At 36.2% G+C, this 14,784-nt stretch overlaps 1 protein-coding gene across 1 annotated transcript in view; it reads right to left on the bottom strand.

Moving 5' to 3' along the window:
• Window positions 1–1,307: 1,307 nt before the first annotated feature.
• Window positions 1,308–14,784, bottom strand: part of LOC108762853 (mechanosensory protein 2) — a 41,608-nt gene continuing 28,131 nt past the window's right edge. The window contains 5 exon segments of the mRNA XM_018510059.1: window positions 1,308–1,416; window positions 1,915–2,042; window positions 2,044–2,116; window positions 3,403–3,493; window positions 5,947–6,185. Of these exon segments, the coding sequence (XP_018365561.1) occupies window positions 1,308–1,416; window positions 1,915–2,042; window positions 2,044–2,116; window positions 3,403–3,493; window positions 5,947–6,185 (640 nt within the window).

Here is a 14,784-nt window from a genome sequence, read left to right on the forward strand (position 1 = left end):
CTATGACCAACTGCAGCGTTCCAACCTTTGGTATTCTGTGTACCATGGATGATGCATTGTGTTTCCAGGCTTTGACAGAGGAGACAATTTATCTTTAAGACTTTGATTATAGCTTGCTGTTTCATCGATGAATCCTAAAAATTCAAGTTTGGCCTTTTATTATTGAAAACATAATGATACGTGTTACTAAATTTATTTAGAAATTATATCTATTAAAAATTTAATCAGGTTCAAGTTCATTAAGAACTCTTTTAATAAAATATTAATATTTATATCACAACGTAACTTTACGTTGTTATTTGATTTCGTTAGTTTAAAACTCTCTCTCTTTCTCAAAGTTCAATTGTTTCTTTTAATCTGAGATACAGCAAACCTCGGAAAAAAGGTAACAGTCTTAAAAAAACTTATGCAGACGAGCGTAAAAACCGCAGACTGCCTGGAGTGTTCGACAGCAAGCAAAAGATAATAAAACAGTGATCGACGAATGTAGGAAGTTTAAGCGAACTCCACGCGGTATTTAGTAACGCTAGACGCGAAAAGAGAGACGCGATAGTAGACGGATCGTATGCAAATCACGATGGCGGCGATCGTAAACTCCCTCGCCGCCCAGAGCCAGCCGGCTGGACTATTTCCCAATGTGGGAAAATACGTATACGATATCTGATGCGGAACCATTTGCACGAGCTAGGGTTTGGCTTTAGTTAAATGAAGACGCGCTTTGAAAGTGATCTTATCGGTGCACGTGTTTATCGACTCTCCATCTAACGCGACCATCTCCGACGAATTGGATCAATGAATCTACCTACTGAAAGTAATTAATTTGCCTTAGTGGCAGGTAAATCGTTATATATACAAACAGTATCATTCGATTAAAAAAAAACGATCGTATTAACAGAGCATAGCAGACGCCTGATTAATTCATCCAATATTTTCAATCTTGCTTTACGCCATGTTTGCTGTTATTTATTATTACACATATATATATATATTGTATTTATTTGTAATTCTCACATCAACAATAAATGAGATGTCCATTACACATTTTGTTAATGCAATATTGTACATAAATATAATAATAATAAATAACAGATAATTACAGTCACTATATAATTCTTTATTTTCCTCTATTTTTCAGATTATTTGCTTTACGTTGCTTTCAAAGTAATAGTATTGTATTCTTTTTCTGTTATAATAATAACTGTCGTGTAAATTAATAAGAGAGAGAGAGAGAGAGAGAGAGAGAGAGAGAAAGATTATTCTTAATATTTATCTTCCGCCTTTTACAAGGATTCTATCGGTGCAATTTCCTAATGAGCACACAAATCCGAGATGAATAAAGGCTTCAAGAATTCAACCGGCAGGAGAAATATGACCGTTGAATTCCTCTTGCTGCATATGTTGTTCAGGGTATCGCAGCTGCCGGCAAAAGTATAAATATGACGAATTTTTTCTCCACATATTATCTTCTAATTATAACACCCAATCCACGGACGAGGTGGATCTTGTTTAACCGCGTCACGTGTCGTGCTGTAAATAAAATAAATAGTCAAATAAAACCTCTCATTTTGTTCTATGCATAAAATTTGCACAGCAAAAATTGTTTAATATTTTTGAGAAAAGAATCTACGGAACGAGAGTGCGCAGTAATTAAGCTTATCATTTCATTCAATTTTATATCATATTCACTGTTACATTCTTTTCGGTAATTAAAAAAGGATTTTTGCGGGTCTGTTTAGTTACAGTGCCGATTTTATTTAACGAGTAATTTTCAATACATGTATGTACAGCAATTAATATACATTTCTGAGCGTTACAAGAGGTACGAGATTCGATAGTAATAAAACAAAGCATGGAGATAAATGGAAACAATGTACGATTGTAGATAATTAGCACCGGCATCTGGTCGCAAGAGACAAAATGCCAGTGCGGATATGTGCGCTGCGTACCTGCAGTGCAGCAGGACTCGTGGAAATGACGTCGCTGGCCTCTTTTAGGAAATGGGAAGCTCGCATTTCTCCTTCTGCCGTAATCACTTTGGCCCTATATAGCCTTCCTCGTAGCTTCCGCCTCCATGGCCATAGCTCGTTGGAACTGTACCGGAAGTCGGACGTCCTTTCTGAAACAGAGGTATCCGTTAGGTATCCGCGTAGGTTTCAGGCAACCGCGTGGAAATACATGGACGAACATGCGAGCGTGAACGTGAATGGCGTTAAGACTGTTATGATGTTGAATGGAGTTAAGATTGTTACAACAATTATTATGATTACTATCACTGTTACTTCTTCGCTTTCAAATCATTTCTAGAAATGTGTCAATAGTCAGCATTTCGATCTCATTTCAATTCATTTTAATGAAATAAAAGAATTTTCTGTAGAAAATTCTTATACTTTTATATCGTATATTCTTGGTAAAATAATATGTGCAAAAAAGCTTATGATTGTACCAAAAAAATGCAATCACATCGATTATTTTTTACAGGATATTATTATATCAATGCGATTGCACTTTCTTAGCGAAATCATAAACTTTTCTTGCACATATTATTTTATTTAGTATCGATACATATTATTTATAGTTGATGATTATTCCTCAGTGAATGAGTACAAAATCGCTCACAATGAGACTATTTTGATCACGAGTTACAATATTGAAACGGTAATATTGCTATGGTGTTATGTGTAATGTGCAATATGCAGCTATAATCTAATTACTCCTTAATAACACTTCGTCGATGTAAATATAAACGTATCGATTCGTTTCGTCCGACTGTGAAATTTTATCGGTCGCGCGGCGCGGCGGTGAAATAAACGACCATTGACTTGTTTTACGCGAACGCGGATTCGACGAACACATTTAAATTTTAAATCACGCCTCGTTCTACCCTTTTTTTTTATCTCTGTCGGTCGAAATACATTTTCGTTAGCGCATTATTTTTATCGAATCACCCTCGCGCAGCTGCACAACGTTCGTATTATTTGCCGATCAAGCGATTTCGCATTGATTTGCATTGGTCATTCGTTCATAACAATCTTTTTTGGTTCTTGTATGACCACTGTTAATGTGAGAAGCAAAGATTTTAGAGAAATCTGCAAGTATTTAATCCTAATAATCTATTATCAATATGAGATGCTAAATAAAAGATAATATTGCTATCGCGACATTAAAACACAATTGGTGTAAAATCTACATCAAAGTCAGAAAATCACGGAAGATTAATTTACAAAATAGCGAATCTTTATCTTCTTGTCGCTATCCTAAATATAAACGAATTAATAATATTACACAATTATATATTACAGAATTAATAAAATTACACAAATGATAAGCCTGTAACGAGAGAAAACAATTCCTTGATCGTGCATGACTGCGATACATTAAAGTATATCAAGCTAAAATATTCACAACTCGACTTTGATTCCCCAAGGATCTGTTGCCTTGTCCAAAGTAATCTGCATGATGTAGGAAATGATCTCCCACTCCGAGAGGAGTTTATCTCAGGCATCTCAGCGAGGCTAAAGTCATTAAATAACTAAGTACCGCAAACTACCGCCATTTTAGCTCCATGACGCGCGGTTATTCAAAACTTACATATGACTGTATTATATTATAAGGGAAAATAAAACCTCACAGATAAAAAATTATATCTCACAGATACATTACAGCCCTTTCCAACAATGTTTCTTTGCTAATTAATTGAAGCCATTCTTTACGTCTGTTGCCTGTTGGCAAGCGAAATAAACGGAAACCTCTTTCGTTGCAGTTTTTGCAATTCTTAACAGCAACTGGGCATTTTTACCGACGTTTTCTAACCAGTTCCAACTTTCTTACACAAAGTTACAAACAAGTATAAGGATTCTAACAGAATGAAATTAGGATTGCATTTAAGGGAGCCGGGTTTGAAGGGCAAAAAAAATCAATTTTTTGCTATTTTATTTTTGGAAAGTTGATTGTCTTGAAAATATATTGCCAAAACTGTTTATACAAATAACGTAATGGAGTTATTCACGGTTTACTGAAATGGTGCACAGGTAAAAATTAGGTACGTTTGAGTTTCGATCTCCCGCGGCGCGCGGCGATCGAGTTACTTGTTCGAATTCGAACAAAGAAACATCTGCCGTATTTCTGTCTTTTTCTACATTTCTGTTCAAACACTTCAAACGAAAGGATGAATCGTATTATGTCATTCTGTTAGAATCCTTATACTCGTTTGTAACTTCGTGTAAGGAAGTTGGAACCATGGTTAGAAAACGTCGGCAAAAATGCCCAGGAATCACCGAATAAGAAAAATTTATTACAAGTACTAAACAAACATAAGTATTCTAACTCTTCAAAACTTTAAACGCATTTTCCTCGAAACATGTTCTTTCAAATTTGTTGACATTGTAAAGAGAAAACGACTTAACGTGCTGATCGCCGTTTCTTACACATTTATCACAACTATTTTCTCCATACGATAAACCCCAAAAAATAATAAATTTTTCAAAACAATAATAGTTTTTTGTGGACAACTTAATGGAAAAAATAATGGTTAAAGAAGGATCTTTTTTTTCTTTTTATAAATGAGTAATTTTTTAATCGCGATTTTTATAATTTTGTTAGGTTTACCGTATACATTCAACATTATTAATTATAAATCAATTTGATTTTTTGATTTCAGACGACTAGTTCTGGCAATTTAACAAAACCCCATGTGGACACATTTGCCGCCATTGCTGCCTCTCTCGGTCATTTCAACACATTTTAATTAATAAAAACTCATACTTATTGTATAAAGTGCAAATAAAATATAGATCCAAACCTAAAATTGATAGCTGTAACCATTTTTCTACAAAAAATTCATAAAAAATCGTTGATTTTTGACCCTTCAAACCATCTCCCTCAATATGTATAGATATATTACGTTAAATGTAATATCTGCACTATTCGATGCCATTTTGGTTTCAAAGATATGTCACTTTCACTTTTCCATTGTGGTACCTTTAAGTATCCTTATTGTTACATCTAATTTTAAGCGAGACTACTCATGTATCACACTCGCAGCCAGTAACTGCACGAATGACTGGAAAAGTAAGTGAAAGGGATGACGAGAGCAGTCTATGACTCACCGCGCCGCAGCCATCACCGCCGTCGGGGGCGGCAAACCGTGAACGAGCCCCGTTGCTGGTAGCCGTTAAACCCCCACGGAATGCTGCTGAAACGTCGACACGCTGTGTCGACTGTTCCTCGTAATTTTTAACGGACCAGAAACCAAGCTACATGCGACCCTTTGGACGTGACTCTAAATTACTCTAAAAGCATTATCGGTGAAAGCAACATGGTGATATGTACGTCGTACTGAGCGAACGCAGACACTCGTCGACACCTTTATAACGGTGTAACAGCATATGAATGTTTTGAATAATGAATACAATTAAATTTTATTTGTGGAAAAATACAATATTATTTCTTCTTAATATTGTTGTATTAAGCCTGTTGCTCTAATTGTTAATTTAACAATTGCTACACATCTACGAAAATAAACTGAAAATTATCGCACAACCAACTTTGCAAGCACTCTGCGGCACAAAACTCGTTACGCAGTTCATCACTGTTAACCCGGAAAAGCTTTTAACATGCGCAATTAGCTTATTTTCATTATACCGCTGTGCACGTCTTGTCTCTGATTCTCGCGATGGCCAAAAATAAAGATAGAGATTACAGCGAGTACTGAGTAGAAAGGATGAAAAGGAAGGGGTTTAGGAAAAAAGCGCACGCAATCAAGTATTTAAATGCCGTGCCAACAGCACGATGGAGACGCGATGTGTAACCAAAGGAAAAACTGCAGAGCGCTTTCATCTAGCTGCTAGAAATAAACTCTGGAGTAAAACTGTCGGGATAAAGTGAAAACTGTCGGCCAGGAACGCAGACTAATAGCACAATCCACAAAGATAAGATAATATCGTAAACCAGTGCTGGTCTTATGCACCGTCAGGTAAATTGAAAAATCTAACGTCCTTCTTTCTAATATCTTTTCGCTCTGCCGCTCTTCTTCGCGTTTGATTTCAGAGCAAGAATAAACAACACTTTGATATTGCCTTCCATATCTATAGTTTGCAATTTTGACATTCAGAAGCTCCTTTATATATATATAGTAGACAATCGTATCGACTACGTTATGAAGTCTTTGATAAAGCACTTCCTGCTGCCTGCAGTGGCACGTCAAAGGACACTGCCCTCAGGTCTGCGTATGCAATAGTCAATACACAGCGTAACGAGAAATTAATTACGGACTTTTGCATCAAATCAATAGAAAGAAATATCTGTGAAATATTGTAATCATTTACACAAGTTAAAAGTTTACTCTAAATTTACCTGAGTTCTACCCTTCAAATGATCTACTTAAAGTAACGACTCTCTCGTAGGCGACTTTGAATAAACAGCAGGAGGGAAATGCGATCGTTACAAGTAATGATCCTATCGCGTCGCTAGAAATATTTGACAATCTGTGTCGCTATACTCACTTTTTCGTTTACCTTCGCACCTTAGCCACGTGACAATCATTTCAACCCCTTGCACAGGAAGAAATAGGGATATTTTAAATATTTATGTAAAATTTTAATCTTTATTTAATTATCGCTAAATAATTTTTTAAATACCTTGTATCGTTTTATTGGAATTCATATGTATATCGATTACGCGATTATAATTGATTTCAAAATAAAATGATTGTAGAGCTTAAGAATCTTCCTCGCTCAATCTTCTCGATTTTCCGTAAAGAAGACGTTTATTCAAACATTTTCGTTTTGAGCAACAGTTCAGATTTCATCAAAAAGATTAATCGAGCCATCACAAAAGTGATTAGGTAAAAGCGGGGTGATGCGCTTGCCTGATTCCGCGTTCCCGGCTGTTGATCGTTTTCTTTTCAACTATATTGCAAGCAAAGCAATCATGCAAACGCCTTTTACGGAGATCGCGCGGTTAAATTGTGCGTGAAATGGAACGTCTGCCAGAAAAGTAATTTGTCCCTTTCCGTCCATACCCTCTCTCATTAATTTTATTGCGCAGTTCCGCTCCCCGTCAGTCTTTTTTCGTAAATTCTACTTTTTATGAGAGAGAATTAAAAACTTGGGAAAGAAAATATTTGATGCGCGAAAATTCCGCTGGTTATGATACTACATTTAAATATTAGCGTAATTTTAGTTTTATCGCTGATATAATTTCCGTAATTTACGTGTTAGTGGAGAAGCAAGAGAAGAGAATTATTTTTCCTTTCGCTGAAGAAGGCAGGCGATTTATTTCCTTATTGCGAGCTCTTATACATAATGTACCGTACCGTGTACTGTAGCGGATTTTCCTTCCGTTAGTCTCTGTTGGGTTTGATCACCCTCTGTGTGGTTTCACCAAAACGACATCCTCCACTTAAGCAGGACACGCAGGATCGATCAACGCAGAATACCGGCCTGTTGGTCAGATTTCTCTCTATCGCGCGTAATTCTAAATCCGATTACGTTAATTCGCGTTATTGCAAAACTATATACAATCGACTTGACAAATTTTATTTTATAAGAAAGCTTGGCGGTTGAATTAAGAGGAGAACAGCCCAAAGAAGACAAAAAGTTACTAATTCTGTCTTTTTATGGCGCTATTATTGAATCATAATATTATTCTTGATTATAATTAACCATGTGCTTGCTTTTAAAACAATCAAATCGAACAAAGTAAGATCAATAAAAGGCATAAACTACGAACGCAAGATGTTAGCACACACCGATAAACAATATATTTATTAAACCAATACATAGACGTTTCGGTCTGAAATCAGACCATCCTCGGTATAAAAAAATTATCAACGCAAGTGAGAGTTATAGATAAGTATTAAATTCCGCAAACAAAAATTCAATAAAGTATAAAAACTAGTCAACGCAAATTACGATGTTCTTGATAAAAAGAATTTTTCCACTTCCTGTATCTGCTTCGCAACCTATTGTTAACACAGGTATTTAATTTATTTTACAATTTATAATTTAATTTTGTTCTTCTTCAGTTTTCTAACTTCGTTTTTTTTATACTTAAAATAGAATCGGGAAATTTTGTGCGCAATAATTTACACCGCGGATACTTACCTCGACTAGCTGATGTACTTTTCGCTTTTTTGACTACGGTTTTGACTTGCTGCGAATCTGTGCCTATGATTTCTTGGAGATGCAATTGTTAAAATTCTTTTTATCAAGAACATCGTAATTTGCGTTGACTATACTTTATTGAATTTTTTAGTTTATACTTTATTGAATTTTTGTTTGCGGAATTTAATACTTATCTATAACTCTCACTTGCGTTGAATACTTTATTGAATTTTTGTTTGCGGAATTTAATACTTATCTATAATTCTCACTTGCGTTGATAATTTTTTTATACTGAGGATGGTCTGATTTCAGACCGAAACGTCTATGTATTGGAGTTTAATAAATATATTGTTTATCGCTGTGCTAACATCTTGTGTTCGTAGTTTATGCCTTTTATCGATCTTACTTTGTTTAAAATTTAAACTACGTTTTGACCTAAATAATCAAATCGAAATCAAATAAAATATTAAATATAATCATTGATCAATAAATGAAGATTCGATAAAATCTTTCATTGACGAATCATTGTATTATACTAATATGTCGAGTTTTATAATTAAAAGTTGCTGAGCATAAAACTCTATTTCGTCGTTTTTTTTAAATGTTAAACTCTCTGATTTTAATTCTAATGAAAACACCGCACGATGGTTCGCAACATTGACGACGTCGATCGTTTTCCAGATACAGTTTCCGGGGAGTTTTAACTTTCGTGAACACAGCACAGAAACGGTACTAAAAATTCAAGTGTTGAAATAACGTGTGCATGAAACACGATCGGCCGTGGTCGATCCCACGCACGCACGCACGCACGCACGCACTCAGAGAACGTCGCACTGCCCTAAATTAACCGACAGCCACGTGCACCGGCTCCGTTCCCGTGTTTACGAGCTGTGAAATTCTGTGTGAAAAGGCAGTATAACTAGCTTGGACGCGACATACGCGAAGCTGTTGAAAAAGTAAATTATTTCTCTTGGCGCGCGTTATAACAGCAGCGGGTGGGCGAAATCTACATTTCAGATTTCGTTTTATTCGCAGTGCCCGCGTGCGCACGCGCGCAGGACTTAATTAACGAAAGCGGTAAAATATGTAAAAAGCGATTGCGGTCGACGTTAGCGTCACCAGAGAACGCAATTAAATTCCAAATTACATGGTTAATATAAACCAATACATGCATGTATACGTGAGAGATACCGTTATAAATAGAAATATTAAAAACGTTGATATGAATTTTTATGTAATATTCATTACACGCAATACGTAACTTGAAAATCATCCTTTCATTTAAGATTAATTCGTAATATGTTAGTGCGCATGGGAAAGAGCGCATTCGGAAAGGTCCAATATTCTCGAACGATTAATTGAAAGGTAAAAGGATCGGAAACGTCCCTCCATCGATCTCACGAGTTTGTTCGATTCTACAAGATGCCGTGCCAAGAGAACTCGTAGTCCGCAGGTCTATTGTGATAGAGTAATTGCGTTGTTCTTGAATAGTCCGGATTCCATCCCCAATTGTTTCTGCCGTCCGCGGTGTTCACCTCTTCCTCTTTCCTCTTTTTTTTTCTTCTTCTATTTTTCCACTTTCACACAAAGTCTGACTCGATTTTTTAAGTTATCGGATCACCCCACGAGCGTAGATCTTTCCTCCGCGCACGTTAAATTCCCTTTCATTACTTCAAACCCATAAATTATCCAATTTTCCGTACTGCGGCACGCAAAAAATAACGGATTACAGTCTCGAGCATCGAAATCCATTAGACTAATGAATTGCATTTGCGAGGTCGGTGTAGGATACTTCCGGAGTACCATGAGAAAATTTCGCTCGTACTTTCGGATTGAAAACGTTGGCCCGTTGCGAATGGTTCTTAATGCCTGCGGCAGTGCTAATAATAAGGTCAATTAATGTAAACCAGTAAACTCCGCCAGTTTGTAAACCGATAGAGAAATTTCATTTTAAATGACTTACACAAGCTCTGATGATGGTTACGATGCTAAAAATCGTGAGTCATTATTATTTCATTATGTTTACGTGCACAATGCCGAGCAAACATATGTGCGCCCATTGCACAAGTATAAAAAATATTATAGGTAACTGAAATATAAGAAATAGGTAACTATACTCGTAATATATTGTAGTACGTTGATGGACGCGAAACATAATACATAATGCCAAAATCGACATTTACGTTTAGCGAGGTTTCCAGAAATAATACTCATAAAATCGATGCAGAACAAAATCGTGGTTGACAAGATTTAACAGGCGACAGAGCTCATGTCAATAGACGTGCAATTTATTAATGTTTGATATTTATGTCAGAAAAATTGCGAATCTTTATCATCGTATACGCAGAGGCGAATTTTTCTACCGCCTCTCCTCCACATACAGTTCGTTAATGCGATCTTTTATCAAGTATTCCAATATCTTAAAAGCCTTTTCGGCATAACATATCCAGCTCTTTTCCAATGCTTCTTTAATTGTTTACAACATTTTTTATTAATAAAAATACATACATTTGCTTGGTACAGTTATGTCCCTTAATGTCTGGTGATTTGATTGAAAAAATGTTTTACAATAATATTATATTTTTTAATGAAAGTTACAAGCAATTGAATTAGGATGCTATATCTATATATGTATATCATGTGTGTAGTTTCTGTGGTATAGCGTTTAAGAGTTAATTAATGTGTGCGTGATTAACGCTAACAACTGACCAAACATCAGGGGTGACTGTTATTGCTATCGCACGTAGAAAAAATCGAGACAAGAATAGCGATATTTCGCACGAAAAAAAATAAAAAAAATAAAAAAAAAACGACGCGACGTAAAGTGAGGAAAAAAAAATGAAATGTGGGGAAAAAAGGAACATCGCGAAAAACACGATTCGCGAAACCGGTCAGAGGGCTGTCATTTTTCGAAACACGAGCGTTTCCGCGATACGGCGAGATGTTTCGCTTGTGTATTGCACGAGGCTGTTAATCGACGAGCGGCGATCTGCACATGGCAGGTTCGCACGTGCATATAAGCGCGTGGTGCATGCATTGATGGAAACGATCGCGAGGGAAGAGGGAGCTAGGTATCTTGACAGACCACGACAAGAGTGTGTGTCCCGGAAAGCGCTTGACGCGGGAGAGGATGAGAAGTGTCCCGTGGTGAGAGGGATGGGAATAGGGAGGAGCAAAATACCGGATGGAGAAGAGGCTGGATGGCGGATAGTGAGAAAGGGTGGGTCGACCAGCTGATGTGGCGATCCTGCGGGAGTGCTTGAACCGTGATCACGTTGTTAACCCACCCCGTACCTCATTCTGCCCCTCCCTCCGTCGTTACTAGCCTTCATCCTCTACACGATCGTATGCTCTTTCCGGGTAAGTATTATGCACATCCGCTGCGCTGTACATACACGGCACTTATTTACGCGTCCGCCATCGCTTCCTCCTCCTCTCGTTTCATGATGCTTCACTTTCCGTTGATAACAAGATTACTGTTGATCGTCATCGGATGTCGTTTATGCTTAGAATATTACACATTTATTTACGAGGAAATGGGACAATCGTGATTGCTCGCCGACATCAATATTTAAAAGAATATCCTGCGAACGAGAGGGCGCATTATCGACGATGATGTATTCATTTAGACGCGTATGATGTATGATCTCGCGTAAGGCGCACACATATGGCAGAGATTAGCATGTTGGGATCTTCCAACGCGGACAACGATATTACGATTTCAGTTTGAGTTTCCTCGGCCGCAGCCGACTCTCTGCACGTTCACGTTACCCTCCGTCTACAGATCGCACGCGTGTCGAGAGCGATATGGTTCTAGAGACGTTAATTAGTTACATTTCAACGTTAGCGCGACGTGCACGAGCTGTTATACGATTCCGTCGCCGATGGTGGTGCAATGTCAACAGATAGATATCTGCACGTCGCGGTCGACAGAAAATCATGATATAATCAAGTTTACATTTTGCAAATTGCAAAGTACACAAATAATCAGGGAGCGCTAAGGGGCTCCTGTTTACTCGCACGACTATCTCAGAAGCGAGAAAACACAATAAACACTCTTGCAAATTGTAATTAAATAGAAATATTTTTCAATAAAACAACATTTACAATAGACTTATAACGTATATCATAAAAACTATCTTCTTGTTTCGGGGAGAAAAATGAAATCATATTTTAAATTATTATATCATAAATTTAATAACGTAAAATATTATTAAATAGTAATATTATATCATAAATTATTTTTATATAATTTTATTTGGCAGTTGGTTAAAGCTGCAAACAGCAGCTTTTATTTCGTTTTTTGGTTGTACATAATTTATTTCTAGATATGGTTAATTAATAACGAAACAAAATTCTCGGTATATTTTACAAGTCAATTCTGCAAATTGTAAATATTGTTTTATAGAAATATGTATAATTTTGTATTAATAAATTTTGTAAGAATTTTTATTGTGTATTTTCACGCTTTTGACGTCACAATCTAAGATAGTAGTGGTGAATGAAACTGTGAGAACACTGTGAGAAGTCGTAAAGATAGTTTATTTACTATTACGCTAAAAGTAATTCCTAACTAAAAGTAATTTTTAACAAAGAATTTTCGAAATAATTTATTGAAATTTATTATCATTCGTGGTTTACCGCAGTTTACCTTTACATGCGAATAAACAGCGCAATACATATATTTTCACTGTCTAGTAATAGGCGAGAACTTTGAATGTGCAAATGAATTAATTATGAGTTGCATTAGATAAATTTGTATGTTGTTCATAATACATATACGGATTTCGACTGTAATTGCTCGCAAACTTGAATATGATTCGCCATTTAATACATTAACCTGGAATATGCCAAAGGGTTGTAAACGATCGCAGCCCTGCTTACATGTACTACCGTATTGCATGCAACTGTATCATGTTCTAGTTTGGCCATATTACGCGTGTTCAGTTAGTACTATCTAATCAAGACAACGCCAACTAATAATTTCATCTTTTGATATTATCAATAGGCATAGTATTAGTATTATACACACAAACATGTAACATTTTTTAAATTAAATCTTCCTTTAATATATGATAAAAAATCAGCATCAATTTTTTTTTTAATAATCTATATCAGAGCGGGGCTATTTCGTTCATTTCTCACGATATTGTTTGTATTTCTGAGCAGCGTATACTAAACATTTAAAGGAGCGTATACTTGTGCTCTCAAAAAGCAATCATGGGTGTATAAGTACGTAACTATAAAAAAATATTGTGGTAAATATATAGAAAAGAGGCGTCACTTCCAATGACCTTGACCTTGACACATGTTGTCGAGGTCATGACCCTGAGTGACCTCCAACAGGTTTTAGATGGCGGTCATTGTTCGTTAAAAAGTTATTAACAAAAATTTTGAAAAATGATGTTCTCTTTTCTACTATATGAAGCAGAAATTCTCTGCTTTAAAATATATTTTACAACTTTCCACGCGAAGTGACTTCCACTTCACCTCCCCCTCCTGCTTCAGGGGCGTACGACTTCCACGCAAAGAAACTCCCACCCCACTCTGTCAAGGGGCGTTCGACTTTCCACGCGAAGCGAGTTCCACCCGTAGACTTCTATAAATAAATTGCCGAAATACTTCACCTCCATGTTTGAAGACGTTGGGCAGCGCCATATTTGTGTTCACTCACGCTCACATTTATATAAATCACAAGGATAATAACGTTAGTGTTTTCACATAAATTCACGCGATACTCACAGACAGGACGCATACATACGCATATGTGAACTGAAACGAGGACAGCTCGAAATCAGGTTTATCTCTTTCTATCACATTGAGTCAACAGGCTAGTTATAGAAGTTAGCGATTGTTCCACTCCATCTCGCTTCACGCAGAAAATTGTAAAATATATTTTAAAGCAGAGAAAGAATTTGTGCTTTATATAGTGCAAAACAGACGTTATTTTTCAAACTTTCTGTTAATAACTTTTTAATGAACAGCAACCACAATCTAAAACTTGTTGGAGATCGTCATTCAAGGTCATGACTTTGACAACATATGTCAAGGTCAAGGTCATTGGAGATGGCGCCCCTTTTCTATATTTACCTATAAAGTATAATAACACAGGCCTGCAAAATTGGAGATGTTGAAAGTTGATTGGGATTTAACTATGTTTTCTTACGTAATTTTTCGCGCTGAATCCGAATCCGGCGGCAGAATTGCTCTATCACGTCAGGTTTTTAAGAAAAGTGAGGTTAAAGGTGTCAAAATTGACGTTTTTTGACATATTTGTGATTTTTTTGCTAGCAAAGTAAATTTTTTTTTCTTTCGTTTATGCCATCTGAAAGTATCAACATTTATCTTCAAAATATATTTTTTTTAACGCCGTACGTTTTTTTTTCAACGAGATAATCTCTGTGTGGTCACACAAAGAAAAACATTTTTGACACAAAATGTTTGTGTGATTACGCAGAGATTAACTATGTTTTCTTACGTAATTTTGGACGCTTTGGGACGGTCCAAAATGGATTTTGAAGGGGCTGTATAGTAGTAAATGATACCATCGATGGACGACAAAAATATTATCAATTTTTAATTGAATTTCAAATATGGCTGAAAATGGCTTATTTGGCTGTTTTAGGTTAAGATTTCTCGAAATCTCGACGTGATAGAGCAATTCTGCAGCCGGATTCGGATT

The sequence above is a fragment of the Trachymyrmex cornetzi genome, unplaced genomic scaffold, assembly GCF_001594075.2.
Source record: "Trachymyrmex cornetzi isolate Tcor2-1 unplaced genomic scaffold, Tcor1.1 scaffold324, whole genome shotgun sequence".
Taxonomy (NCBI): domain Eukaryota; kingdom Metazoa; phylum Arthropoda; class Insecta; order Hymenoptera; family Formicidae; genus Trachymyrmex; species Trachymyrmex cornetzi.